General features: G+C 48.4%; 8 protein-coding genes and 1 long non-coding RNA gene across 10 annotated transcripts; 6 read left to right on the top strand and 3 right to left on the bottom strand.

The window, feature by feature from the left end:
- Positions 1-242: 242 nt before the first annotated feature.
- On the bottom strand, positions 243-1,913 carry LOC136192163 (glycerol-1-phosphate dehydrogenase [NAD(P)+]-like). Its single transcript, XM_065980682.1, has 2 exons — positions 1,877-1,913; positions 243-1,820 (listed from the first exon to the last, which is right to left on the bottom strand). The coding sequence occupies exon 2, from the start codon at positions 1,757-1,759 to the stop codon at positions 821-823; it is 939 nt and encodes a 312-aa protein (XP_065836754.1). The 5' UTR covers positions 1,760-1,820; positions 1,877-1,913; the 3' UTR covers positions 243-820.
- Positions 1,914-1,962: 49 nt separating this feature from the next.
- On the top strand, positions 1,963-3,730 carry LOC136192161 (uncharacterized). The gene is made up of 4 exons (XM_065980680.1): positions 1,963-2,918; positions 2,974-3,070; positions 3,116-3,214; positions 3,277-3,730. Exons 1-4 carry the CDS (start codon positions 2,014-2,016, stop codon positions 3,652-3,654), a joined length of 1,479 nt encoding a protein of 492 aa, XP_065836752.1. The 5' UTR covers positions 1,963-2,013; the 3' UTR covers positions 3,655-3,730.
- On the top strand, positions 3,721-5,863 carry LOC136192162 (death-associated protein kinase 2-like). Its single transcript, XM_065980681.1, has 10 exons — positions 3,721-3,851; positions 3,910-4,134; positions 4,189-4,327; positions 4,404-4,527; positions 4,584-4,632; positions 4,693-4,719; positions 4,770-4,974; positions 5,024-5,095; positions 5,158-5,253; positions 5,318-5,863. The coding sequence occupies exons 1-10, from the start codon at positions 3,796-3,798 to the stop codon at positions 5,759-5,761; spliced, it is 1,437 nt and encodes a 478-aa protein (XP_065836753.1). The 5' UTR covers positions 3,721-3,795; the 3' UTR covers positions 5,762-5,863.
- Positions 5,854-10,231, top strand: LOC136192160 (death-associated protein kinase 1-like). Its single transcript, XM_065980679.1, has 13 exons — positions 5,854-5,962; positions 6,022-6,132; positions 6,190-6,288; positions 6,351-6,449; positions 6,508-6,606; positions 6,759-6,857; positions 6,909-7,007; positions 7,067-7,165; positions 7,417-7,515; positions 7,579-7,677; positions 7,733-8,488; positions 8,542-8,730; positions 8,795-10,231. Exons 1-13 carry the CDS (start codon positions 5,915-5,917, stop codon positions 10,043-10,045), a joined length of 3,147 nt encoding a protein of 1,048 aa, XP_065836751.1. The 5' UTR covers positions 5,854-5,914; the 3' UTR covers positions 10,046-10,231.
- A 116-nt stretch (positions 10,232-10,347) lies between these two features.
- LOC136192153 (uncharacterized) lies at positions 10,348-13,697 on the top strand. Its single transcript, XM_065980672.1, has 12 exons — positions 10,348-10,365; positions 10,420-10,515; positions 10,566-10,677; positions 10,741-10,828; positions 10,882-11,091; positions 11,147-11,517; positions 11,573-11,662; positions 11,713-11,822; positions 11,874-11,939; positions 12,008-13,261; positions 13,312-13,482; positions 13,537-13,697. The coding sequence occupies exons 2-12, from the start codon at positions 10,423-10,425 to the stop codon at positions 13,636-13,638; spliced, it is 2,667 nt and encodes an 888-aa protein (XP_065836744.1). The 5' UTR covers positions 10,348-10,365; positions 10,420-10,422; the 3' UTR covers positions 13,639-13,697.
- Positions 13,545-16,325, top strand: LOC136192154 (vitellogenin receptor-like). The gene is made up of 13 exons (XM_065980673.1): positions 13,545-13,621; positions 13,724-13,930; positions 14,004-14,116; positions 14,220-14,400; positions 14,453-14,578; positions 14,638-14,729; positions 14,781-14,955; positions 15,010-15,095; positions 15,160-15,343; positions 15,395-15,498; positions 15,566-15,743; positions 15,807-15,941; positions 15,999-16,325. Exons 2-13 carry the CDS (start codon positions 13,768-13,770, stop codon positions 16,082-16,084), a joined length of 1,623 nt encoding a protein of 540 aa, XP_065836745.1. The 5' UTR covers positions 13,545-13,621; positions 13,724-13,767; the 3' UTR covers positions 16,085-16,325.
- A 1,528-nt stretch (positions 16,326-17,853) lies between these two features.
- Positions 17,854-19,055, bottom strand: LOC136192159 (uncharacterized). The gene is made up of 4 exons (XR_010671111.1): positions 18,934-19,055; positions 18,474-18,754; positions 18,223-18,417; positions 17,854-18,162 (listed from the first exon to the last, which is right to left on the bottom strand). It is a non-coding gene; the product is annotated as an uncharacterized lncRNA (long non-coding RNA).
- A 444-nt stretch (positions 19,056-19,499) lies between these two features.
- On the top strand, positions 19,500-21,793 carry LOC136192158 (transcriptional adapter 3-like). Its single transcript, XM_065980678.1, has 15 exons — positions 19,500-19,546; positions 19,591-19,638; positions 19,705-19,741; positions 19,802-19,874; positions 19,936-20,001; positions 20,061-20,101; positions 20,163-20,247; positions 20,303-20,461; positions 20,522-20,625; positions 20,689-20,774; positions 20,832-20,885; positions 20,946-21,098; positions 21,151-21,228; positions 21,284-21,412; positions 21,475-21,793. The coding sequence occupies exons 1-15, from the start codon at positions 19,535-19,537 to the stop codon at positions 21,577-21,579; spliced, it is 1,230 nt and encodes a 409-aa protein (XP_065836750.1). The 5' UTR covers positions 19,500-19,534; the 3' UTR covers positions 21,580-21,793.
- On the bottom strand, positions 20,037-27,624 carry LOC136192152 (uncharacterized). 2 transcript variants are annotated; one of them, XR_010671110.1, is made up of 32 exons: positions 27,430-27,624; positions 27,211-27,372; positions 27,100-27,150; positions 27,012-27,047; positions 26,475-26,952; positions 26,137-26,424; positions 26,036-26,076; positions 25,721-25,779; positions 25,582-25,660; positions 25,437-25,523; positions 25,353-25,380; positions 25,219-25,293; positions 25,118-25,150; positions 24,948-25,055; positions 24,831-24,894; positions 24,696-24,780; positions 24,550-24,640; positions 24,405-24,496; positions 24,211-24,350; positions 23,778-24,162; positions 23,543-23,593; positions 23,402-23,488; positions 23,255-23,353; positions 23,145-23,198; positions 22,998-23,087; positions 22,855-22,946; positions 22,746-22,797; positions 21,921-22,697; positions 21,653-21,857; positions 21,435-21,575; positions 20,504-21,388; positions 20,037-20,448 (listed from the first exon to the last, which is right to left on the bottom strand). XR_010671110.1 is itself a non-coding variant. In XM_065980671.1 (29 exons), the coding sequence occupies exons 1-29, from the start codon at positions 27,571-27,573 to the stop codon at positions 21,678-21,680; spliced, it is 4,008 nt and encodes a 1,335-aa protein (XP_065836743.1). In that variant the 5' UTR covers positions 27,574-27,624; the 3' UTR covers positions 21,554-21,677. The 2 variants fall into 2 exon arrangements, 1 of the variants encoding a protein (XP_065836743.1); XM_065980671.1 differs by lacking the exons at positions 20,037-20,448; positions 20,504-21,388 and having other exon boundaries at positions 21,554-21,857.
- Position 27,625: the final 1 nt, after the last annotated feature.

The raw sequence follows: 27,625 nt of genomic DNA, 5'->3' as shown, positions 1-27,625 counted from the left end.
TTTTTATCAACTCTTCCGTCAAATTAATAGACGCCAAGTCCGACGATATGTCCGCGAATAAACGAAACGCTTCAATTTCTTCTCGAGCGCATAGAAGAGATAGTGCTCCGATCTCTCCTCAATACTTGTCATCAAGCGGAAGGCAAATTATGAGGCAAGAACGTCATCAACGAGAACCGGGTTAATTAATTAAGATTCTTCTTTAATAGCAAATCATTCTCGTGCGCAGAGCCTGCGTCCGTGTATCCGGCCGCCTCGTACAACCGGCACGCTCTCTTGCAAAACCCGGCCGTTAAAAATTAATGTAAACCGTTCTAAAACCTTTACATCTCATTCTTTCTTCCAGCACGGCCAACATGTTTCGTCCGATTCCCTTTCCTCTCACCTCCGGCTTCAAGAACATTTTTCTCACTTCCGCGCTCCGCTCTCCCCTCGCGGCCGATACGTCGTAATATCCCGCAGATCCGACAATCTCTCCGTTTGTTACGTTTTCAATCACGAAAAGTTCGCCTCTGTCGTTCTTCCAGTAATATTCCTCCGCCTGCACGGCGTCTATCACACCCTCACTTTCCGGTTCGAATAGCATCCTCTATGATTTTGAGAACGTGTTCTCGATCTTTCGGCGTCCAGCGTCTGGCAATGTAGTTTCCCAACTGAAGAACAGGTTGTTCGCTCATGTTCTGCGTCCCGGTCCCTGCATAGATATTTGAAGAATCCAAGATCACCCTCGCGAACAGACACACCTCTGTCTTATTTATATGAAAAAAAGTAATGTAATCTAGCTCTCAGGCTATCCTATGCAATTCTTTGGAAAATTTAGCTATAGTTCCGGTGCAAATGAGAGGCCTTCGAGACTGGTTTCTATCCACTCCTCCGTGATGTTCTTGTCGTCAATTACAGTAAACCAAAGATCGGATCGATTTGCAACAAACTGCTTGAGACTTTGCAGCGCTTCTTTAACGTCGCGACGACTCAGTCCCATATCAACGGGCTGATACTTCAGCCCGACGCTATTCATCACTTCATCGATTCGCAGAAAGTCGTTCTTCTGCAAACGGCTCATCAAATAGACGCCAAGCCCGACGATGTGACCGTGAATAAACGACCGCTTCAATTTCTTCTCGAGCGCATAGAACAGATAGTGCTCCGATCCCTCTTCGACTCGATAGTGACCAAGTGGAAGACAGATTGTATTGATGGTCATGTATCCCTCGACGATGCTCCACAAACCGTCGTCAGTTACTCCTCGAATATCAGCGATTTTATCAAAAACCGAAGACTGGAGCAATTGTCTGGCACGACCGATGGACTCCTCGTCAAAAGGGTACTCACTCTTTCCTCGACTCGCCGCCAATTCCCAATCGAACGTCGCCGTATGAATCGACAATATATCGCCAATTCCGGCCACATTCAACTCGCGCGGTGCAGTTCGAATGACGTCATAATCAATTACGAGCGGATCGGGAGTGGACGTCCCAACGTAGATGACGTCATTTTTGCATCTCAGACCGGAAGCCGGAGTGACGAAGGCGTCGACGCTGATGACCGTCGGTATGGTAACGAGTCGAATGTCGCGCTTCCAGGAGAAATACTTCGCGTAGTCGATCGCTTGACCGCCGCCTATTCCTACGACGCAATCGCACGCGGGCATCGACGCGATTTCGCGATCGACGATTTCTCGTTCCATTGTCGTGACCGTGAGAACTCGACACGGTTCTGCGCCCAATTTTGTTTTGGTCACGGTCCACGGAATGTCCATTGTGCAGACGACGAATTTTCCCAAGTTCTTCGCTATGCCGTCGATGCAGCCACGCCCGCGTCTGGAGAACAACTACTCGTGCGTGTGACGTCTTCTTCGTGCAAGTGCAGACGTTACCGTAGCGATTTGACGTTCGTGTTGCCTTCGAGAATTTCCATCCGAGAAGCCACCGAAGATTTGAAAGACGCGCATGCGCAAGGAAAACTCCCCTATGTACGACGCCTTTTCCCGCGTTGTTCGCTGAGAAAGGCTTCATGGATCGTGGAAGCGAACACAGGAACGCACGATCTAGAGCAGACGACATCTTGTCTCGTCAGCGGGCGGAGATTCGACGCTACGAACAGGAGGAGGCCGACAGAATCTTCGCCTTACAGTTGTTGGAATCCGATTTATCCAAAAGCAAAAAAGAAACGACGACATCTTCAAAAATATCGACCGAGGACGACGACGGCGGCGACGGCGGCGGCGGCCCATCTCTGTCAATAGTGAAAACGGAAAAGGCGTCTTCGCACGGTCGTCGCGACGGCACCAAACCCAAAGTACTACGAATTGACCTCGACGTGCTGTCGTCCCTAAAAGTGGAAGAGACTCGAAAGAACGCGAAACATCGTCAATCAATAGATCCCGAATCGTTGCAAATAAACCGAAAACGAAAAGCCGTAATCGACGTCGATAAATTGGAGAATCATCGTCCGGCAAAAAAGCCGACTTCTCGTCGTTTCTCTATGAGCTCTGACACCGTGGCAAATCGGGGAACCGATAGCAAGGCGACTGCTTCTCGCAGCTTCGAATCGGATCTACCGTCTTATTGGACTCGTTGTCCAACGTGTACGACGTCTGCCTCCTCTTCTGCTGCTCCTAAGCGTTATCATCTCATTTCTCTAACGGAAGGCAATGAGGAATATCGAAGAGTCGTCCAACCGCTTATGAACGTTGGGTTCAAGCCGCTACGCGTCCAGAGAATACAGAATGCGTTTCTGTATCGACGACTGTTTTTCGAACGAGATCAGATGATCAAGTCGCATCCGACGGGATTCGATGTGTGCGAGAAGCTTCTGTATCATACGACTAGGACGTCGGCTTGCGACATAGCTGATGAAGGTCTCGACTCTCGCCTAAGTCGCGATGGAGGAAACTTTGGCAATGGGATATATTTCAGGTTGGAAGGGGAGGGAGGGGCAGCGTCATATATTTTACAAATGGAAGTCGTTTAGCGATAATCCAAAGAAATGTGATCAGTATTGGCCCAAGGCCAAGGCCAAGATACAGCGTTTTATGTTGCTTTGCCGCGTTTTACTCGGCGATACGAAGGTGACCAGTTCAATTGAAAATTTCGTTCGGTCATCTTTGGTTTAGGAATACCCCAGGGGAAAGGCGGATCCTTCACTGAAACGCGAGCCACCGAAAATCATTTCGAAGTCGCGCGAAGAATCAAAAACGTACGACTCCGTTAGGGTAAGAGAAAAAAAAATTCACCCTCTACTCTTTCCGTGATTCATATCATTCCTATATAACAGGGCAATATAAACGGTTTTGACGAGTACGTCGTATACAATCACTATCGCGTCTATCCCGAATACGTCATTGAGTATGAGACTTCGAGTGTGCCCCGTCCACGGAAGGCCACGGCGGCCACTAGGCCAGCTGGGCCAGTTGTCGCGGGGCCTGCCTCTGCTATCCCTCCGCCGCCCGCAGCTGCCGCCCCCGCCGCCCCAACGTCGAGCGCGTGCAAAGCGTTTCTAAAGCACAACAAGCGTCTCGTCAAAGAGTGGTGCGACATCACTGGATGTCCGCACCGTTCCACTGCCGCGCAGTATCTCATCCTGGCGAAGCAGGATCTCAACGACGCCGTCGAAAGCTATTTATCAGATAAAGAGAGTGGGAAATTTCTTTAGTGTGAAACTATATGACGTTTATGAGTTCATTAGCCCGCGATTTCCCACAAAACAAATTGAGTTGATTTCCGGTTCACATCGTAATCGCGGTCTGCGAGTGCGCGGTTCTCAGTGTACATATAACAAAGACAAGGCGCAGAAATGCTTCGCGACGAGGCGATCGAGAACGCATACACCCTCGAAACCGAACTAGGACGGTACGCCCAGAACGGCTCCGCCTTCGTCTCCTTTCCGACACGCTTCGTCGCTTTTTAGAGGCCACTTTGCCGTTGTTATGAAATGTAAGAAGAAGTTGACGGGCGAGAACTTCGCCGTGAAGATCATACCGAAGAAGCGTCGCCTCTCGAGTCGTCGCGGCACGAATCGCGACGACATTCTACGCGAAGTTGAAGCGATGGAACTCGCTCGCCACCATCCGAACCTCCTACAACTCCAGGACGCGCTCGAAACGTCGAAACAAGCCTGTCTCGTGACCGAACTGTAGGAGAGGGACCCCCTCGGGCAACGACGATGTATTTACTGTGTCTTATCTAGGGTATCCGGTGGGGAATTGTTCGAGTATTTGGCCGAGAAGGACGCGTTCGAAGAGTCCGAAGCGGTCGACTTTATGACGCAGTTTCTCAGCGGGGTATCTCATCTGCACGCGCGGAATGTCGTCCATCTGGACCTCAAGGTCGCCCGCCCGCCCGCCCTCGTTCCCACTGCATGGGTCCATTGTCATATTGACTCTCATTGTTTCTTTTGCGCAGCCGGAGAATATCCTATTGACTCAGAAGTCGTCGATATCCTGCATCAAGTTGATTGACTTCGGTCTCGCAAGGAAATTGGACGATGGCGATTTCGTCGGAATGCTTGGGACTCCGGAATTCGTTGGTATGGAAGTCGGTTGGTTGGATGGGCGAGTCGTTCATTTACGCATTTATTTTCAGCTCCTGAAATCGTCAATTATGAACCTTTGTCTATTGCTGCAGACATGTGGTACTAGGGATACATACATATTACTTTGTCTTGTTGTCTATTGTTTTGATTTCCGTTTAGGGCTGTTGGAGTCATTGCCTACATCCTGCAAGTGGTTTAGCGTCATTTTATCCGATATTTTATCTCTTTTTTTTCAGATTGAGTGGGCTCTCTCCGTTTCTTGGAGAAAACGATCAGGAGACGTTTCAGAATGTTTCCGCTGTCGAGTTTGAGTTCTTTGATGAATACTTCGCTAATCAGAAAATATCCTTGGACGCCATCAATTTTATCGATCATCTTCTCGTGAAGAATCCTAAGAAACGAATGAGTGCAGAGGAGTGTCTAAGTCATCCGTGGATAAAAGTAGGAATAATAGTTATGACTGTACATGTATTTATTTTGTGTCAAACAGCCTTTCAGTCCAAAGAGGGGTAGCGTACGAACGCACGCTCTGAGGAAATTTAATGCCAGACGTCGATGGATAGTAAGAGCGAAATCAATAATAATGATTATTAATTGGGCAGCACCAATTTCTTTTGTACTTAGACGGCATTGCATGCAGTACGCATGTCTGTCAAGTTGAAAAACATGGCGTTTTCATACAGACGATGTCAAGCGTTGCGTCTTGGAGATGATCTAATGGTGAATTTCTTAGCATTGTCACACGAGCTCCTAAGAATCGACATGTTTTTTGTTTGCATTGCAGTCTAGTGCTAGTGATCTGTCAAGTGATAGCGACGCGTTGTCGGACTCTGCTCTCGATGACACTTTGGAAAGGGGGAGACGCTATTCTGTTCCGAGTATAGATGCGTTTGATCAGATGAAACTTGACGCCTCTTCGGACAGAGACGACGAAGATGAAAAGAACTCCGGAGAGGAAGAGAAACAAGAGTTGCCCACCTGTAATGATAGCGAGAACGGCAATTTGGAAAGCAACGACAATTCGTCTCATCCACGTCTGGAGAAGGTGAGATCGTCTTCTCCAAAAGCGAAAGCCGAGGGCGGGGAAGAGATCAAAGTTTTCGTCACGACGCCGAGTCAAAGTCAAATCTCCTACGCCGGTTTTCGGGACGGTCGAGATAAGTTAGTAAAGCAGAAAAAGGTAGGTAAAAATATCGCGCTGTGGGAGACTCGTGCACGATCATTGTAAATACTAAATAGGTATGTATATACTCTATATGGAATTTTTACAGGCTCCGTGCGTAGATAAATAACGCGTTCACTCTAAACCAATAAATTAAAGATCTCGTGACGAATGTAGATGTAGATGCGCATGGGTAGGTGAAAGGGGACGCCGACGCCGATGGGGGAATCGAATCATCGCGAGAGACGTCGCAGCAGCACGCGCGAGGTACGATTGCAACCAAGGCGACAACGCGGGGACGACGTTCGCGGTTTTTTTTTTTCTAGGAGCTTCCATCGGTCGTTCTCGACTTGTTCGCCGCCGTCGACGACGGCGATAAGCCGACCTTCGAAGCGCTTCTCGTCCAACCGAACGTGTCGGTCAATTGCACGAATAAGGTGAAAGAGAGAAACGATCCGTGGAGACGCGTCGTGTTATCTTTTCCTCGCTCGCAGCACGGCGAAACGCCGCTTCACGTCGCCAGCGGAGGCGGTCACGTCGACATCGTGAAATGCTTGCACGAAAAGAACGCCTTCATCGACGTTCGAGACAAAGTGAGCGATTATTCCCCCGCGAGAGGAACAAACTATATAAAAAGGGGATCGCGATGTCTTAGCACGGCAACACGCCGCTTTATTGGGCAGCACGTCACGGTCAACTGGCCGTCGTCCAGTTCTTGTGCCAGATGGCGGCCGCGCTCAACGTCCAAGACAAGGTAAAAAGGCGCGAGAAGGGGAGGGGCTCGCGCCCCGATTCTCATCTTTCGATAATAGTCCGGCGAAACGGCCTTGCACGTCGCCGCCCGCTACGGACACTCGGAAATCGTTCAGTATCTGTGCGCTGTCGGCGCGTCGCTCGACATTCAGGATAAGGTGAGCACTGAGCAGTCAGTCACCGTCGCATGACTGAAAAAATCCTTTGGGGAACCGGAGCGGTTGTGTAAACCCATTTCCTGTACTACCCATTGCCTAAATAAATTTGCGGTAGTGAGGGTTCCGTGTACTTATTCCCATGCTTTCGTCAGGACGGCGAGACGACGTTGCACGCTTCGTGCTGGCACGGTTTCTACGACATCGTCCAGTGTCTCTGCCACGCTCGAGCGATGCTCGATAAGCAGAACAAGGTGCGTTCACCGAGGGAGGCCGTTTTCTTTTGTGGACCGAAATTGATATAGGATGGCGAAACTCCATTGCACATGGCAGCTGTGCGCGGTTATCTCGACATCGTTCGGTGTCTCTGCGAGGCCGGCTGTCAGTTGGATATTCCCGATAAGGCAGAATTCGATTTCCAAATGGCTTTACGCCCAATTAAATTTATCACGTGACTTTGTAGAACGGATCCACTGCCATGCATTTGGCCGTTCGTCGACAGCACTTGGACATTGTCCAGTATTTGGTGAACTGTGGAAGTTCTCTCGATTTGCAAGACAAGGTACCAAGAGCGACAACTTATTAGTAGATACTGTAGAATAAGAGTGAATAAGAATTTTTTGACGTCACGTTGCTCCGTTCCTGAGCTAATTTTTGAATTAATTAATACGATTATTGGGAATTAATTTAAAATAGGTTCCCTCGCAGAGCGAATCAAATTGGTTTAGTGCTTGTGTTCCTTTTAGGAGAGGTGTCCTTGGCTATCATATATCTAATTCTAGTCGGTTTCAAATCACCTTTCTTTTTCCCTAGCACGGAGAAACGTGCCTTCACGATGCGTGTCGCGAAGGCCACCTGCCCATCGTTCACACACTCTACGCGGGCGGTTGTGACTTGAACGTGCAAAACAAGGTAACCTGTTATAAGGGCTTTCGGTATAAAAGCTCTCAAGAAAAAACGCGTGTGTGCAAATAGCAAGGCGTCACGTCCCTCCAACTGGCATCGAAGCACGGTCACTTCGAAGTCGTTCGATGTCTGGTATTAGGCGGCTGCGACGTTCATCAAGCGAACGATGTAAGAGACCGAAAAGTATTTACGTTTTTTATTATCATTATTATTTTTTGTTCAGGCTGGTCAGACGGCTGACGACGTCGCGAGCATGACGGGCAACCCGGAAATCGCCGAACTTCTCCTCCGAGTCAAACCGCCCAACATGCAATCGTTTTTCATCAGTCAACTCGCAATCGGCGTCGTGCCGCTCCCCAAAGTCAAGCTCTTCGTCTGCGGTCACGCCGGCGTCGGCAAATCGACGCTCATCGCTTCGTTGAAGTGCAGCTTCTTTCGAAGTCTCTTTCGCTGGAAATCGGCGACGGCGACCGACGACGTTCGTCAAACGCACGGCATTCACGTCCAAGAGATCGTCGTGCCGCACGCCGGCCTTTTCTCCGTCTGGGATCTGTCCGGCAACAAGCGCTACTTCGCCGCGCACGAGTACTTTCTCGGCGGAACGAATACGATCTATCTCGTCACGTTCAGCCTGCGCGAGACGAAGGAGCAGCGTCGCGCTCGCGTTCTCTTCTGGCTGGCGCTCATCAAGGCGAAATTGCCGCGAGACGACATCGTTCGTCATCGCGGTCTCAGTCGACATCGACCTCACATCGTGCTCGTCGCGACGCGCGGCGATCTTCTCGTCAAACGAAACGGCGGCGGCGGCGACGCGGCGAATAGCGAAGCCGACGAGATATTGCAGATGGTGCAGAAAGCGTTCAGTCACTATTTCGAAATATGCGGACGCGTTTTCGTCGTCGACGCTCGCCATCCCCAGTCGCGCGACGTCAAAGCGTTGAGACTTTACTTGGGACAGGTCAGAGAGAAAATGCTTCAGGTATACTCCTACGATTTATTTAGAGTTCATGTACTAATAATCTTATTTTTTAGTCTGGTCCTCTCACTCCGCGTCTGTGCGGCGCACTGGCAACGACTTTGCCCCAGTGGCGTCAGCGCTTCTACGAGTTTCCCGTTCTGCCGTGGCCCGACTACGTGGCGCTCGTCGAGAGAGAAGTCAATCCTCTCGTCGGTCCCGAGAAACTGAAACTCGTCACGAAATTCCTCAACGACAGCGGCGACGTGAGAAACGACGAAAAAATAGAAGGACGTTACTCGAAATATCTCTTTTTTCTCTTTTTTTTAGTTGATTTACATTGATCGAGGTGCTCTCGGAAATGTCGTCGTTTTAGATCCCAATTTCCTTTGCTCGGATCTCATCGGCCCGGCGCTGGCGCCCGAGGGAGCGTCTCGGCCGCGCATTCGCTCGATGACCGGACGCATAACGGTGCGAGAAATCGAGCGAGTCTACGGCGACCTGAACGCTCTCTCCGTTCTTCGTCTATTTGAGCACTTCGAACTGTGCCGCTCGTGTTCGACTGAAGGCGACGGCGACGGCGACGGCGACGAGGCCTCGACCATTTACGAATTTCCCATTCTGATGGAATTCGACAAGCTCCACGGCATCTGGGTGCCCGAACCGGAGATGACCGTCTACGTCGGCGTTCGCGTCGAGTGTCGCTCCGCGTACGACATTCTCCCGCCGGGTTTCTTTCCCAAGCTTCAACTTCGCCTTCGAAAGCAATTCTCGGACGACTTCGACGATCAGGAGTTGACGCTGTGGAGCGACGGGCTCAAGTGCGTTCGAGGCGACGTCGAAATCAAAGTCGAAGGCCACTTCGACGCGACGACGACGACGACGACGGCCCTCGAGTCGCATCGCGCGGTGACGATCGCCGTGCGCGGCGCCGGCGACAACACGCGTCGCGAGTGCGTCGCCCATTTGCAGCGATTTCATCAGACGCTTCAGCAGACGATCGACGCCGCCTGTCCGGGCACGTTCGTCGTCACGCAGGTGCTCAGCGCTCGTCACATGGCCGCGTACGCCGACGACGACGCCTGGTACGAACCCGAGCAGATCTTTCAATCCCAGCGCGGCTCCGGCGTCGTTTGCCATCGAAATGGCTTCACGGAGAAACTGGTCGATTTGCTCTGCGGCGGCTGCGGGGAGATGCTCTTGGCCGCGCGCTCGGCGCCGCTCGCTCACGTCAAGCTGCTCGACGTCAAGACGCGTCAGGAGTTGAGTCGACTTCTCGATCCCGTCGATCCGCTCGGTCGCGATTGGTGTCTGCTCGCTCTGTCGCTAGGGCTCGTCGACGAGTTGCCGCTCATCGATATTCGTCAGAATCAGGGCGTCGTCAGCGCGACGGATCGCGTTCTGCGCGAGTTCGAGAAGCGTAGTAGCAGCACCGTCGCTCTTCTCGTCGACTCGCTGCGCGAGATCGGTCGACTCGATGCCATGGACGCTGTTATATGCGGATTGCCGCTCGTTTTTCGCACGGATAGCGATGTAGTGGTCAATGTTACTGGCGTCGAAATGACGTCCTATGCATGTTGAATATTCGCTTTGTCATATTGCTGTATTTTCTTCCTGCACCAATTCGTCTTTTTTTTTCTACGGAAGGGTTTCTTATTTTTTTTACTGTGTCTACACTGTGACTCTACCATGTGATGCCCCTTTGTAACTATGAATCAACCATCCGCCATAAACCGAGAAACAATCAATATAATCAACAAAAGTCAATCACAGTTAACACGGAAATCCGGGTTTGGGGAACGAGCCGTCAGCCGTCTCCCAGTCTCCCACGGAGTCCCCACTGCGTGTTACGTGTCCCAAATCGAGCGTTGTGACTTGCTACTTGCTTGGTAAACCCGCTGGTACCGTCGTCGAAGCGCAATCTGAGTATCTTCAGTTGGGGTTTTGTGTTTTAGGAGATGAGCACGGTCACTTTCATCATCTTGAGCAGTTTGGTGACTTCAGCAGCTGCTAAAGCCGACGCTAAATGCCTTTCACTTCGTTGCCCCAAAGTAATTAGTCTTGTAACAGGAAGGCTTCGTTTGTATAGTTGTTTTCTCAGGAAAGCGTCTTCACCTACAATATAACGCTAAAGCAGAAACTTTGGACAGAAGAGTTCCTTTCAGATCAAAAGAATGCCTTGTCTTTCGTAGCAAACGTCACGTGCGTTGCAGGTTGGGCAGACTACTGCACGCGTTTCAGTTCGAATTCACTGATTGCATTTTCTATATTTTCAGACAACTACCTTTCTTTATATGGAACTCGTGGCCTAAAATATCAAGTTGATTTGAGCTTGGCTGCCACTCTTGATGCAAAAGATCAAAGGTAGAGCTGGCCATGTTTTGCTTCACTGATTTAATTATTTTATCTAATGGAAGTGAAAAATTGCCTAAACAGTTTGGAAATCCGTTCTTCTTCGTTCAGCTGTCAAACGGAACTGTTATTCACGTTCTTCACATTCACGACGATGACTCAGAAGTTGTAAACTTCAAGAAATCAATAGCGAGTTTGTTCCAGACTTCGCTGTGCAAAGGAGAAAATGACATTGTGGAAACGGACGCAAACAGCAGAAGAAAAGTCCACTACACGTAAATCATGTAAGATTGTTTATCTAACGTGCTCTAATTTGTTTTCTGTCCTAAGTGTTGTTGAAATAGCGAAAGGTAGACTTTCCATCAGTAAACGTAGTGGCAGTTCGGAAATGGAAAAGCTTTTTGCCGGCTTTGATGCAAAGCCTTCGGAGTTCGAATACAATGAGAATCAAGTGACGATTCTAAGTCAGAAAAGCACGATGCCAACTAGAATAACGGGCGTCCTTCAAACGTCGCTTCACCAAAGACGTCAAACGTCTGCTAGGGAAAGTTTACCTAGCAACAGAATTCGGATAGAACAAACGTTTTCGGCTCGTCTCATAAAGTGTCTCAAACTGCGGCAGAAAAGATCAGCGCAATTTTTCTCAGTTGAAGATACGCACGGACTGCAAGTTAGCTCAGTCGAGGGGAAGCAAACAAAAGGTACAATAGTCAATGGTATCGTTCTACAATTATTAGCCAATACACAATGGAATAGCTGAAGTTATAAAGAGGAAACTTGATCGGCAGTACTTGGAACTGTCGCAACTTCTCAAAGCTCTTCAAGAGAATAGTAGCTACGACAACTGTAAATGATTTCATCAAAAAAGTCATAGCTTGTCTATATATATTACATAGGGGAGACACTTTCACCGCTGGTAGAATTGGAGGGTCTCTGCGAGCAGTATCTCTGCTCGAGTCATAGACAAACGCCTGCAACCGATGTCGTCATAAAAGCTTTTCTTACTGTAAGCAATGCCTCGCTCAAAAAAATGAATTTGACTGGCAACTACTCTCAGAACGTTTCCGAACGAAAACGCCTTTTCCCGCTCTTGATTGCATCAGGAACGCGCAAAGCTCAACAGGTACAAAAAAATCCGCTCCCAACTTTCCTAATCACTATTCGCGCTGAATTTGTATGTACTGTACCAAGGTGATCGCACAGCTGTTGGGAGATCCGTTAGGTTCAGGCTTGAGCGTAAGGTTCCTTTTCTCGAGTGTCGCCTTTTTGCGGAATCCTAGCGACCAGCTCGTAACGCAAATCATGCGTCTCGTTTACGACAACGACGACGTACATAAAGAAGAGGCGACATTAGCTTTAGGCGCACTCGCTCGAAATTTAGGCGAACCAGCATCCGACAAAGTACTTCGGTTTTTGCTGAGCAAGTTTCTCGCTAGCAACGCCGATTCAGACGCGGTGGTGCTTCTCTTAGCCTTAGGCAATGCTGGAAAGATGCAAGCCGTTGAATCGATAGTAGGAGTACTTGAAAGGGCAAAAACTTCGAAAGCAGTTAGAGACGCAGCCATCTTAGCTCTAAATCATATAGCAGAAGTCAACCAGACATATGTCGACGACTTTTTGCAGAGTCGCTTGGAGGAGGGGCGAAACATTTCGCAGACTTTTGCGCAAGAAATTCTAGACGTTCTACGCAATCGTTTGTGGAGCGACGAAGTTTTCAGTCAAAGTCGAAGTGAACTTGAAGAGGCCGTTGTCGCAGCGCTGAAGCGCGGTCGTAGCCAAGAAACGACGGAGACCTACAACAGTTACGTGAAAGCCAAGACAAACAAACGAGTTCGAAGAGAGGGCAGCTCGGATTGGGCTTACAACAGTCCCCTGTTCAACACCATTGCAAGCGAAAGCGAACGTCAATACGAGAAACAGCACTACAAATCGCACGCCAGCTATCTATACGGAACTACTCTTGGTTCTTCGTCGACGGGTTTGAATGTCGTAGCCGGAGTTTTTGCCGGTGTTAACTTGCCGGAGGCGAATGCCGGTCCTTTCGGTTTTGTTTTCGCCAAAGCCGTTGCAACGGTAAACATATTTGGTAGCAATATTCCGATCATAGACGCGTTTGTGTCGGTGACTGGAAACGAAAAATCGGCGGAGCTGAAGCGATTTATACGATTTGGTAGCATAACACTTATTCCGTATTCCGACGAAACGTTCAGTCTTTGTCGCGGGGGATCTTTTGACATTGAAGACAGAACCCATCAATTGGTTTCAAGGCAGTTTGAGCTACCTTTGAAATTGGGACTGAAGGCATCCCTACAGGTTTCCAGTAATGTTACTTACGGCTCTACATTAGGCTACGAAGTGTGCCCTCTGTCGTCGCCAATCATTTCCGGTCTGTTCAAGCCAAGTGTCACGCTGTCGTCTTATGCAAAAGCTGAGCTCAGTTTTCTTGTAAGTGCGAGAATACGTCTATTTTATACATATTAGTTAAAATTCTTTAGTCATCGGTTGCAACCTTTGGCCTAAAAGTAAACATTTCTATTCCATTCTACGTCGAACCGGTGGTAATGTTGAAGAGAAGACAAACGTCACTGGGAGCATGTCTGGATTTTTATGTCGGCTCCGCCGGTAATGGAAGAGTCTACGTTGCACCGTACTACAGTTACGATGTGGTAAGTTTGAGGCGAGAGTTGACGTACTATACATGCATTTTAACCTTTTTCTAGCTTATTAAGAGCGGTGGCGCGACTTTGAACACGCTGACGGTAGATTTTCCAATTGAAAAGCAAGACAAAAAGCTTTTTGAAGGCTGTAAGTTCTTTGGCTAGTACATTTCATGAAGCACGCCCCCCCCCCCCTCCCCCCCCCCCAAAAAAAATTGCTGACGTCACTGTTTTTGTTTTGTCAATGTAGAAGTTGCACATGTTGAATCCTTCAGCTAATGTTCTCACGGTCATATGGCAAACGCGAAGGGACGGTCCCTTCGCTTGACGCATGTGCAAGCGTTGCGGTTTCACTTTGCCCCACGCAGTAAACTTATATGCATGATGCGGCAGCTGACTCTGAGCGCGAGCCTTTTGGCACTGCTCTGTTTCTTCTTTTTGCCCGACGTGACTATGCGTACGTTCCGTGCTCGGACGGAGCCAAACTTCGATCAATACACCTTAGTTTTAATTGCCTACTTTGTTTATAGAGACTTGCGTGTCAACAGAAGAGTCACTTCGCGATCGCTGCAGTAGCTCTCTTCAACTTTGGAACACTACTGGCATCGCTCTGTCTCTCAGTGGCGAGCCCTTCGCCGACCAGGTATAGTTTTATCATCATGCACGCGATAACCCGAACAAAGACCCTTTCATGTGACGCAAGAATACTTCTTCTGTTTTCTTTATTATTGGCCTTTTTATTTTAGATTAGAAGCTTCAGCGACGCAATGCGTCCTTTAGCTTGCAATGCGGCGGTTCATTTTCGATCCTGCATTCGAAACTTAATATTTCTCTGTCCGCCAACATCTCCTATGGATGTCGAATCTTTGGTCGCCGTTGCATCTTACGTCGATTCTCCATCTTACCGACAGCAATGCCTTGAAACTGGTATAACTTATAGCCAATATTCAATTTATTCTAATCGTATTTTGAATATAAGCGTTATGCGGGCCAAACGAGTTTGCTTGTTTTGTTAACGGCGCTTCGGGCTGCCGTGATTTGTCTTTGGCTTGTGATAAAATGAGTCATTGTGACGATGAGTTGGACGAGTCGGCCTACGCTTGTGGTAATTATATGGTCATTTATACTTTAGGCTCTGCGTTGTGACTGCTAGACTAATTTTAGGCTGCGGCTTGGACAACAGCTGCTTTCAATCTCTCACCACGAATAATGAAAATGTTCCTTTTATTTCCCTCCAACAGAATATAACTTCACAGGCATGCTTATATATATTACTAGTAGTAGTTCGCTTTCTATTTTGACTGTAGGTGCTTCAACTAAACGAGTATGGCGCTGAAGTCGTATGCCGAGCTCTGAAAGACGCAACGTCTTGCGACAAAGAAAAGAACCAAACATGCCAAAGCCCCATTTGGCAAGGCAATGTCAACGCTGCGACGTTCGTGGAATCGGCGTTTTATCGAACTTTCTGCGTACTGAAACAGAGTATGGAGCTGAAAACGAGCGCTGAGCTTTGGTGCGTATTTTTTGTATCTATAGGAAATTTGAAGACGTGCGATTTTCAAGACGTGTCACGCTGTTTAGCGTATCTGGAGGACACTTCGGACAAGTCTCTGTCTGCACAGGTACATACTTCTTATTGCACCGAAGAAACTTTCACAGCACCGCGTTGTACGCGCTGCCATGCAGCTCTCATCCTTGAACCAACGTGGGAAGGAACTGCGCAACGTTTGCACGGCTTACTCTAACTTCACGTCGTGCTTCGACGAAATCAAAGACCGATGCATGTATTCTGATAATCAATTTGTAAAATTGGCTTTCAAGTGGGCAAACGAAACTAACCAGGACGCCTACAAGTTTTACTGCCGTCACGGTAAGCCAAAAGCTATACGTAGAATGTAGCTTTGATGTATTTGTTCAAAAGTTTCCAGATGCAAAAGTCAGGACATATCGTACTGCTTACCTATTTTGACGAGCGAGAGTAGGCAAACTGTACGCCTTGGAATTGACTCTGAATTTTCTAGCCAGGTACAGTCTAAACAGATTAGTAGTTACCATACGCTGTGTTATACGTAGTCGAACACGGTGTGTTTAGATACAAGCTTTGACGGGAGAGCGACAAAATACCGCTTGTAATCTCGTCGTAACGTTTAAGTTGTGCATCGACTATTTCAAAAACTGCTCTGACCAACACCCAGAATTAGAAACCATGTCACTTCGGCTGCAGTCATACGTCAGGTCAGACAACTACAGAAAGCAGTGTCTTGAAAATGGTATTTGTTGGCCTTACTGTGTATGTATACTATACGCCATGCTATTGAGATTATCTTTCTAAGATACTTGCACTTCGGATCACATTCCTTGTCGAGTAGCATGGCTCGGCTTGAAGTGCATTCCCAAGTACTTTGTCTGTGATGGAGCTCGTGACTGTGACGACGGGGAAGACGAAAAATCGTGTCCTGGAAGCAACAGTAAATCAACGGTTTGACGAGTAGAGCTAAATCCTAATTGATTGTTTGGCTGCATAGATGCATCTTGCAAACCAGCCGAAGTCTCTGCTTTCAGTCTCGTCCTTTTTATTGTACTACCCATGCTGTCTATATTGCATCGTTAGCACAGGAAATTTTGCGACGGTTTGCATCTGACTTAGCTAATGTAGTTTGAGTTTGCTCTTTCTCTCTTTCAATAGTGTGCTAGCTAGCCGCAGCTTTTTGACTCTAAAAGCTGACTCTTTCTTTTCTTTCATTTCATTGCTCTTTCTAAATCAGTTGTCACGACATTCTTAGCTGCATGTGTCCTTGTCACTTTCTTTTAGCCGTGTACCTGTTTTTTATTGATTATATCTTACAGGTTGATACGGGTCGTCTGAACACAGCCACGTAGAAGAAATCTCGCTTTGCTGGACGTTCCAGGGCCTACAGCTGCTTAGAACTCGACGAAGACGAAGGAAAGATGTCTCTTCGCCTGTCCAATACACAAGAGAGGCTTCGCAGCGCCTCGCTTTTTCTAGCGCGACAGATCTCCACCTTTCCTATTTCCTACATCTACAACACCTCGTTTAGCTACACTTCGCCTTCGCTGATATCCCCAGAGAGTTTTGCCGTATTTTCGAAGGCTCCTTTAGGTCCGAAGACGGCGTGGGAGCGACCGAAGACGGCGTGGGAGCGAACGAAGACGGCGTCGGTAAGCGCATAAGCGATTGGGTCCCCATTTTCGCGATGAAAAAAGCGATTCTCCACCTGGATGACATTCGCGTCGTTTTTTTTTTGCAGTTATTTGCAACTAAGAAGCAAGAATCGTTCCAGAACTCTCGCTCAAGATCGGAGAAACGGCGGCTTTCGATCTCTCTCGGTAACGCTTTGCGTCGCTTTTTTCGACCATCGCCGCGAACGACAAGCAGAACGAGCACTCTGGAGTACGTCCTACGAAAAGAGGCTCAAAGGTACAAAAAACAACAACGCGAGACGCTGGGGCCCCTCTCGGCATATTTCTGCCGAATTTGACCATTTCTTCCCGATCTGATGACGTGGCAGTGTTCAGAACGACACGCATACACGCGAAATTGGTAATTCTACGCCCTTAGTCGCGTACACTGCACGTAAAGCGAGCCTGACTTTGTCTTGGTGGAAACTTCAATAGCAGAGAGTCTTTTGAAAAGACGAATTTCGATCAGTTTGAGTTTGTTTTCCTTGAAGAGCCGAACGGTCCTTCGCTCCGCCTCCAAATTTGGCGCCTTATTAATAGCCTCAAATTTGATCACTTATCAAAATTTGCATTCTCCTACTGTAGCTAATGACATTGGACTGTAGAGTGAATTGTGGGTTGTGAAAAAGAAAACAAAAACTACGTCAAGGAGGTAGACTGCGGTCCCAACGTCCTCGGCAGGACGGGTTGGTCCAACTGCGGGATCACGGAGACTTGCAACTTCCTTATAGTTGCAGTCTTCTAAACTGCCTGTATGCCTCCTCTTGGTATGAGGCCATAACGTCTAAAAGGCCAGCGTCTCCTAGGCAGGCATATATCAACTACTGAAGTGGTTGTGCGGCCCAGAGAAGAAAAACTGCCTACTCAAGGCGTGTATCTCCTATTTGAGGCTACCATTCTTATTGGAAGTCTCTCCAGGAGAACAACGCCTACAGCAAAATATGTATCTGCAAGCGTTTTCTTGCAGGCGTACACAGGCCAAAAGATCGACGTATTCCTCGATCAAGAAAAGATGGCAGGTACGCATAGAACGTATTGTCTGTTGTCCACTAATATTCATTGATAGGATTTTGGGGTCCTGAGCACGACCCCATCATTAAAACTGCTCCGGGGTCCTGGGCAAGACTCCCGTCAACAAAAACTGCCCGCGAAAGAGAGGGGAAGATCTGCTTGTTTTTTTTATTTTTATTGAAATAAAATTTCTGTACCTTATTCTTTTCTCCATGGCGGCGGCAGCGCACGCGGGGTGCACCACCCCGCCGGTGCCCCAAACTAGCCTATCTAACCTATCTGCCTACCTAGCGCGTCATGGGTGCAAGGCGTGCGAGTCATGTTATGTGCCTACTACACCACATGCCTCCTTAGTTATCTAGGACTACAAAAAAATCAGTCGTTTTCTCCGCTTCTTATGCTCTTCGCTCAGCGTGAGTAAGCAGGCAAGGCGAGTGTACTTCTTCGTCAGCCCAAACCAGCTGTTGATGGCTCGTCCTATAAACGCGGATTCGACGTCACAAGCAAACGTGAACTCGACTGACAACACGCTCTCACCTCACCTTGCGACGTATAAGTGCACCAGTTCCGCACTCGGGAATTCCGGCCGTCCGGAAAATCTTATTTCTACGAGATAAACCAATACGAACATTGAGGTTTCGTCTCCTTCATTCGATTCGCGTAACTGGCCAGCTTTCGCCTTTTTAATTTCTCTCGGATAAGATTTCCCTTCTCGAGCATCTGGTGAAGACCCTGAGAACACCCGCAATAGGAAAAAAGTCTCGGAAAAATAGACTGCACTTTGGCACCTCTAGAGAAATTTCTTCTATCACGTCAATAGGATCAATGACGCTGCCGAGCGTTTGCTCATCTTTCTACCGTGCGCATCTCTCGATCATCACGCGACAACCTCAGTCAGGGCAGGCCATCCATCATATATTTATTGGAGAAATGACTTACTTCACCAAAGGGTAGTTTCTCCATCAGTTTCTGGCCAAAAAACACCATCCTGAGTGACCCAAAGGAAGAGAATGTCGTGCCGCGTTTCTTCGAGAAGAGTGCCAAGATAAAACGTCTTCAAATGGTCCGTCTAAGAAAAAAAAGATGCCCTTGATGAAATAATGAGAACTTGGTCCGGTCTGCCAAATATAAAAAGTGCCTCCCCTGACGTTTGCTACTTCGTAATTAAACGCAAAACGATTTTTCTCACTCGAAGAAAGATCACCACCCCCCAAGACGAATCATATATTTATTGGAGAAATGACTTACTTTACCAAAGGGTAGTTTCTCCATCAGTTTCTGGCCAAAAAACACCATCCTGACGACCCAAAGGAAGAGAATGTCGTGCCCCGTTTCGAGAAGAGTGCCAGGATAAAACGTCTTCAGATCGTCCGTCTAAGAAAAAAAATGTCATTGAAGAAATTTCTCAACGTTTTGATGAGAACTTGGTCCGGCCAGCCAAATATGGAAAAGTGCCTTTACTAAACAAAAAAGGACTCGAAGAAGATCCCCCCCCCCCCAAGACGAATTAATTAAATATTTATTGGATTTGATTCGTTGCCGTCCACGATAACGAATCAAATCAGGCAAAAGTTGATGCTCTTCTCGTCCAAATATTCAACTGAAGCAGTAGAGACAAAGCAAAGGACGAGAAACACCGTGACGTTTGGGAGCCCCCAACCGAATGACGTCTACGAGATCAAAGCAACGTCGATCGTTATTTCGCCTATCCAAACGGAGCGTCGAATGGCGCAATCTCAACGTCTTTTTCTTCGCATTTTTCTTCACGTGTCAGCACGTGTCTATTCCCCCGAAAACCTAACGTGCGTCGCCTACATCCGCAACCGGCCCGGATAGCACCGTTGGAAAAATGGATCTCGGCGTAAGAAATCGACTTCTGTTTACCTGCTTTTATCTTCTTCTTAGGGACCTCCTATTCATTACTGCGACTTCAGCCTCGCTGACCACGTTCAAGTAAGAATATCGTACATAGAGCTACTGTGACCCACCTCAATCGGATACACTGCCTCCGCCTGTTAGTGCTGCCCCAAATATACAACCCTTCTTGGAAGAAAAGGTAATGCAGCCTTCAGATTCCGCTGCAGACGGCGTTTCGACCTAGAAACGATGACTTTAGATGGATCCGTTCAAGCGGACGAACTCAGTGCCTTGCAAACGGACATAGAAGCACTTTTGGGAGCTGCCCATCAGTAAGGCTTCTGCAGACGACGAAAATTGTATAGAAAGACTTGAACAAACGATTCTTCGTAGGAGAATGAAACTTCTTCAGAACGAGTTCCAGCTGATGAACGAGTGGCAAGATCGACGAGAGAGAAAGTGAGTTTGAAGCATCTATATAGACACGAGTCGATTCTTACGCATTTTTAATTAAAAAGGAAGCTGGCCAAATCGCAGAAGAGAATCCTTTCTCCTCCAGGCACATAAATCGAATTTTCATTCTGACTTAGATATTCTCGTCTTCCTCCTTTTCCTCCTAGGAGAAGGTCGGTCAGTAAAGAAGCAGAAAGGATTCGACTCCACTGCAGCATCGGCTTATGACGACGAGCTGGCAATATATCAAAGGTAAACAGTCTTACCAAAGGATTGAACTGTTGTGGAGATAATCAATCAATTGCAGACCGAAAGCCGAATCTCTTCATCGGTTCTGGGGTTCAGTCGAACCGTATTGCCGTGACATCACCGAAGACGACATAGTCACTCTGAACGACGTTCTGTCGCGGTCGGACGAGCAGGACTACTTCACCGTTCCGCCACTGGGCAAACCTTACGCAGAAAGGCAACTCTCGAATATAAGACCAAGACCGACTGACTCTCTTACTTCCTACTCTGACTTCAGATGGGCTCACGAAGATCTGATGGAGGAGCAACGAGACGGATCGCGCGTGGGTCGACAGCGTGGCAACACGGTCGCAGACGTGACTCCGAATTGGTCGACGACTGGTACGACAATCTCACTGACATCCTATTAATACGTCAGTGTCTCATTGCTAATTCTTTCTTTAGACAAGATGTTGAAGCAGGCGGTGAGTGCGAACAGCGGTCCATCGGACGTGTGCCCATTGGGTCCCCTGACGCAGCGCCTTCTCGCGGTAAAGAGACGAACTTCTATTATGCTCGTGATTCGTAATAGAATATTTGTCGTTAAGGCTCTCGTGGACGAAAATCCGTCGTATGACGTGCCGGAAAAATTGGAGGAGGACGTATGTATCTACGTAGTCATGCGCGAGATTTTGGGAATTGTCTCGCGTTTTGCTGCGCAGGGGCAAGCGAGTCCTTTGAAAGTGAAATCGGAGCAGCAGAAAATGACGGGCAGAGGAGGTGGACGAACGTTCAGCATTCCTCACGTCGCATCGCTCGAGGCTCGGCTCAAGGAGGAGCTCGCCGCGTTGGGCGTGATCGACGAAGGGGAGACGGTGAGAGTAGGTGCTTCGCGCGAAGAAACCAGCCTCAAATACTCTTCTATAGAAAACAGCAATAGCGCGTACTGACGACGACGAGATTCTTACAGAATTAAAACAGAAGCAGGACGAGCTGAAGGCCGTTGTATGAATAATTGCCTCCTCTTATATTATTGTCCTTTTGGACGCTCTTCTATTAGATGGCGTACAATCGACGTCAGAAGGACGTTCTCTTGAAAGCGGCTAGAGAAGAGATGCAAAGACAAGCCATTCGACGTCAGATACAAGAATTAGACGACGAAATACTAGACGTCTATAAGAGATTGATGGTGCGTTGTGACATTTCTTTACCTCTTCCCTTCGCCTCACTCGCGACTCGTGTGTGTCACAGACCTGTAAGGCTCGAAAAAAGGCGCTCAGCAAAAAGGAAAAGGACGCGGCGTGGAAGACGTTGAGGGAAAGACAGCGGCTCGTTTCCCTCTATTCTTCCAACTAAATCAATCTCAATAAACATTAGATGTATCTACTTACACTTTTATACTGATTGCGTGCGTGTGCGAATTCTGTACCTCTTTCACTTGAGTTGATGATGCCTTATTCGTCGTCCGACAGGCTCAATACTTCGATGCTTGAACAACAACTGTCTGGCGAACTTTGAGTCGTACAGAAGACGTCCTCTTCTTCTTCGTCCTCCTCTTCCTCCGTCTTTGGTACTGTTTGTTGTTGCGCTGTCTTGTTGAACAGTTCCATCAACTTCTCCACGCGTGCCTCGATCTAAATAATAAATAATAATATAATCGTAAAACGTGGATCCAATAGGCAGAGATTCTCGCGAACTTGAGCTATCGTCTTGTTTTCCAATTTCGACGCCAGAAACTCGTACGCCGAAGCGTTCATGCCTTTCTCCCGGCACACCGAGAGTACCATTCGATCGTCGTCCCGGCCCCACATGACGACACTGCCGTCTTGGTCGACAACGCGATTGTCGGCCGACGCTAAGTTTCGTTGTCCATTTTCCCTTTCCTCGACGTCCTCCTCGTCCTCTTCAGTCAAAACAACGCATTCGTCGCTAGAGTTCATTATCTGCACTCTCTCCTCTTCCTCGTCGCTCGTCTCCTCCTCTTCCTCTTCCTCCTCTTCGCCGTTGTCTTCAGCGTCCGCTTCGCCCTCGTCCCTCGGCACTAACGTCTCGACTGCACTCGCGGACGGAACGTCTTCAACAGGCGTCTTTTTCGTTGTCTGCTGTTCGACGATCTTCGGTTGCTGACGAGACTGGAAAGCAGTCAATGCGGCGGCGGCGGGGGCGGCGGGGGCGGCGACGGCAGCGGCGGCGGCGGCAGCGGCGACCGCAACCGGTTGCCTTCTTCGCGGCAAAGCGACGGGAGGACGTCGTTTTTTCGTCCCGCGACAGGAGCAGTAAAGCTTCGAAGTCTGTCTCTGTTTGCCCAAAACGGGTCGCCCCGCCGCGACAGCCGCTGTCGCTGCAGCCGCTCGAGATGGCTTGCCGCACAGGGGACACTTGCGACGGTAAGGTTTGAGTCGCTTACGACCGCTTTCGCCGGCGTCGTTGTCATCAAACGACGACGAGAATCGAATCTCTTCGAACTCGTCTACCTAAGCAAAGAAAGTGAAGTACCTTTGCGTCGACAGAGATCCTTGTACCTCGTCCTCGGTGCCGCTATTCATGTGAATAATTTCAAAAGGACCGGAGCACCTAGAAAGCGAAGAAGAGCGTGTTATTGATGCACGTTGTACCGGTAATTTTTATCACTTCTTCAAGAACGCCTTCTCGTCGAAAAAATCGTTAAAATCGTCTATTAATTCCTTGTGCCCTTTCAACAGGGGCACTACCTTTGCCCGTATCTAGACAGAATGCAATATGATAAACGTGAGACTAGGTAACGTCGAGGCTACCTCGACAGCATTATTTTCTGTTGGACTGAAGTCCGCCAGCACTTGGCATATTTTCTGCAAGTGGCTGGATGGATGCTTGCGAAAGTACGCCTGAAGTAAAAAAAAACGATGGTCAGTGAAATATGGAGCATTGGACGGCTCGTTCACCTCTAGTTTTCGAAGAAAGTTATACGCTTGATGAAAATCCATGACGTCTTCAAACTAAAGTGAATTGGTTTGAACTATGCAAAAAAATCCGATTTGAGAGATAAACGTACTGCTTCAGCAAATAAGCCGTCTTCTGGTCGGAGAAAACCAGCGAATCGTCTGACTAAATCCGGCCAATTTTCAAACAGCTCGGAGATGTCGCGATATAGCTTTTAAAAAGTCGTTATCTACCGTGTCGTGCCAAACGTAATGCCTACCTCTCTTATGGTCTTCTTGCCTGAATTGTACGCTTCCATCACGGCAACGAAATCACTGTACTTGTCAGGATAATCCTGAAGCGTTTTCTAGAAGAGAGCCGCGTTCCAAAACGCTGCGAGTAATACACTCGGAAATGATACCTTAACCTGCTTGAAATACCAACAAGCGTACTGCTCTGATCGCTCGTTCGCCTAAAAACAATAAAAAAATAGCGCGATATTTGAACGACGCCACAAGCGAACGTAGTGACGGCATTATGGTAAAATCAAGGTGCTATATAACTAGTCTACCTAGAGTCGACGATTTTAACAAACGGAAAACGGTTAGACTTTCGAAAGCAACCGTGCATGCTCGGCTCGAAATCCGCGTACTCACTTTAGGATCCGGCTTAGACAAGATACTCTGCACCATCGCTCTGTTCGTCAAGTGCGGCTTTCGCGCACCGGCCGGCTGCGTCGAACTCAGCGCCGTCGTTCTCACCGCCGACAAAGTCGTCGTCGTCGTCGTCATCGTCGTCGTCACAGCGGACGAACCGACGGCAACAACCGGACTTGAAACCGAAGTAGTTGACCCCGCCGTGGCGGGCGAAGTATGAACGGACGCAGCGACGCCGGCATTCGGATCGGAGTTCCGAAGGGGCGAGACGCAGGGAGAGGACAACGACACGGCCGCTTTCTTTCCCGAAAAATCCAGCCCTTTCGGCGTGCTCTTGACAACGTGCAGGAGAGGCATGCCCGGACCGTCGGAGCAAAGAACAAACCTTGGGGGACAGAGACGAATATTGGCGTCTTTGTTCGATCAGTCTCACTTGTGAATTGAGCCGGCCGCCGCGGCGGTGATTGGCACCGACGCCGGCGCTATTCGTCGCAGTTCGTCTCTATCGATTCGTCGCTTGCCGAAATCGGGCGGAATGGCTCCGCTTTCGATTTCCTTCAACTGAGAATACGTCTACGCGCGACATAGAAGCGCGACTGCCTGCACCAAACGCGAACGCGCACGTACCACAAACCACTCGGGCGCTGGACCATTGAACATTCGAGCAACCGAAGCAGTGGACAAGTCGACGTCTAGTTCGGTAGCAGAATAACAAGTATCTACAAAATGCGAGTCCCATGGAGCACTCACGCGAGGAAGTTCGTGTACGTACTGGTTAGCGATACTTTGCCCGTGGTTTTCCACTCTTTTACCGAATTTTCGGCGAATCGAGCCGAGCAGAGATTCTTGAAGCGAATTTTTAACTGCAAGAGAAATATCTATTGATCGAAAAGTCTCGTCAATCCACGCGGCACTGACTTGTTTTTCCGTTTTCGTGGGAAGAAATCGCTTGGAAACTAAATCCCACTTCTTCGAAAACCGCTCCAGCCCAATCGCCATCAAACTAGACAAGAAAGTCACATTCGAAACAGTACGAAAAGAATAATCGTCTACTTGTCTTCTGCTTGAGTGAAACTTGGACGAATGCTGTCGGAAAGAGGTCCACTGCTTACGGAAGCTAAAACATTCCTTCATACTTCCCTTTCGGTCGCTACAGTAATTCTATCTCACCGAATCCCACCGATGGAAGAAGATCCCAGTAGGCAAACAGTTCTGATCGATCCAAAAGAGCTGTAGCGAGATAATCGACGGCTCTCATCGGTAACGTGACCGAACGTCCTAGAGAGTTTTAAAAAATCAACGAAATTAAAACAACGCGGGCGCCGCCGAATAGTTCCTACTTCCACTACCGCATACAAATTGTTCACCAGAAACTATTAAATAAAAATAGAGAACATCGCGTTGTTTTAATTAATTAATTAATTAATGAGTAGGTGCTAACTTTTCTCTTGGTCTTCGGTTACCAAAGCCTTAGCGTCTTCGATTCCAGGCAGTTTAGAAATAGACTCGACTCCACCTTATAAAAAAAAGTCAAATTCTGACGAGCCGTGCAGCATTGATTTAATTAATTAAAACCTTGTTGAGAACGCTTGTGAAGTTCCTTCTACAAAGGAGAACAGGAAGTATAGCAAGCACGAAATAAACGAATTTCGAGCGCACCACTTGTTCTTTCCACGTCACCGTGTACTCGTTCAGTGTCGAGTCTTGAACCGATAGTAGATAGCCCTGGCACGCCAATTGAAGATGCTGCATCGCGCAAACGACATCGATTGAGAATATATAAGGCAAATACATTGCTGCATACTTGTCGCAGTTGGTTCTTCAGCGTGATCAATTGCTGATTGTTGAACAGGTTAGATCCCTCAACACCCGTCTCTCCTTCCCTAGAAATTAGACAAGTGGAATGGAGCCGGGACTCTTTATTGCCTGTACGACGTCAATACTTTATTAGCAACGTTGAAAAATCGTCGAGAAGACTGGGCAGAAATCCTTTCGTCGCACACTGAAACACAATGAAAATCGTCAGGGTTTCTGTTCTAGCTACGGTAGAAACTCCATAAGTGAATACTACGTTCAGATACTTTATCGCAATATAGGCAATTTTTCAAGGGAACGATTTTCTGAGTGGGGGGCCCCCATTCCCAAAAAGAAGGCCCCAAATCATTCATTATAGAGAGGTTCTACTAAACCAATGCAACAAGAGATAGCCGCGTTCGCATCCCGTGTGTAGCAAGCCCCCACCCTCCATCCCCTCTCACGTTTTCGATAAACTCTTCAAGCAAGTCACTGACTTCCTTCGCTACAAAAAAAAGAGAGAATTATTCGCCTGCCCGAGAGACGAAGAATCGCGTTCACATACACGAAACCAAAACAGGACGATCATTTCGATACTCTTCGTCCTCTTCGCAAATCTCATCCAAGGCGACCGTGTACTCGGGATCCTCTTCCTCGTCGGCAACTGTCACAGAGGCAGCGCCGCCGCCGCCGCCGTCGCCGTCGCCGTCGCTGTCGCCGGCAGTCCGCTCTTCACACAAAAAATCCGTCTTCATCAAATCCCCCAACCACTCTCGCCACGCCAAATCGTCTTCACCCGGATTTTCGACGGTGTGATAGAGATCGGGTCCAGCATCGGGCGCTTGAAAATCAGCTAAAGAAAAAGAGTCCGTCACGCGGAGACCAGACAGCGCTTTCACGCACCTTCAAGCTGCTCGAGCAGAGTATTGGCCAACGAATAACGCGATCGCGTTCTCCGAGCTATTAGATCCTCCCGGGACCGATCGATCGAAGGAATGCACGCATCGTTGTCCGAAGTAACGGGATCCTTGGATTCATCGTCTCCGCCAGCAAGCGGCACGAATCCGGAAACGCAATTCTGAGCGTACGTGTGATCTCCCGACGGCCACGAAAGCGACGGCGTCGGCAAATTCAGAAATGAATCAAGAAAATTTGCGGAATCATTTTCTTCTCCTTCTTCTTCTTCTTCTCTTGAAAGTGATTGTGGTCCTTGTGTTGTGTCCGTCGCTGCGGTGCTCGGAGCCGTGGCGACGTCGCTGCCGGCGTCGGATCCGTCCGAAATGAACGATTCTTCTTCGCCCGGCTGAAATTCGCAGTCGGACGCCGAACTCGACGAAAGGTCCGACAGAGGAGCGTTCATGAAATCAAATAAATTGTTGGACTTGAAAGTGAGAATGAAATTGAAATTCCACTAGGACATATAATATTCCTTCTTAGTACCTGTTTGACGTCACTGAAGGTCTTCGCAGGCGACGCCTAGAATGAGAAACAGACATACATAACAAAGGAAAACCTTTACTCTACACACCGGTTTCGAAGGCGTGGCTTGCCGAAGACGCGAACGAGTCAATGTGAATGACTGAAAAAAAAAGGGGCTCTCGATCGACGGTCCCGGATTCGTTTTTGTTCAGTTCTTTACCGAACTCGAGCCTTCCTCTACGTCTTCGTCCTCCTCGTCGTCTGCTTCTTCATCTTCTTTCTCGGATTCTTCGTCTTCAGCGTCGTCGTTTCGCTCGGTCGCGTTTGCCGCCGTAGCGGCGCTCAGCGCCATTCTGAGCACTCTGCGATCTTTGAGAACGTACTAGAAGAGACGACGGTCGCGTCGCGACGCTCGTTTCTGTCGCCATTTCGTTCTTACGTGCAAAATGCTCTTCACATTCAACGCGGTCAGATTCGTTTTCGACGCGATTCGTTCGAGGCTTTCTTCGATGCCACTTTCTTCGATTTCCGACAGCCGAAAGGTGTTCCTTTTCGTGCGCTTTCGTCCTCGTTTTGACGTCATGTCGACTTGCAGTCGGCGACATACGGGCACGATTATACGGGGGGGAACCGAA

The sequence above is a fragment of the Oscarella lobularis genome, chromosome 10 (assembly GCF_947507565.1).
Source record: "Oscarella lobularis chromosome 10, ooOscLobu1.1, whole genome shotgun sequence".
NCBI lineage: Eukaryota > Metazoa > Porifera > Homoscleromorpha > Homosclerophorida > Oscarellidae > Oscarella > Oscarella lobularis.
This window is presented reverse-complemented; position numbering and strand designations above follow the sequence as displayed.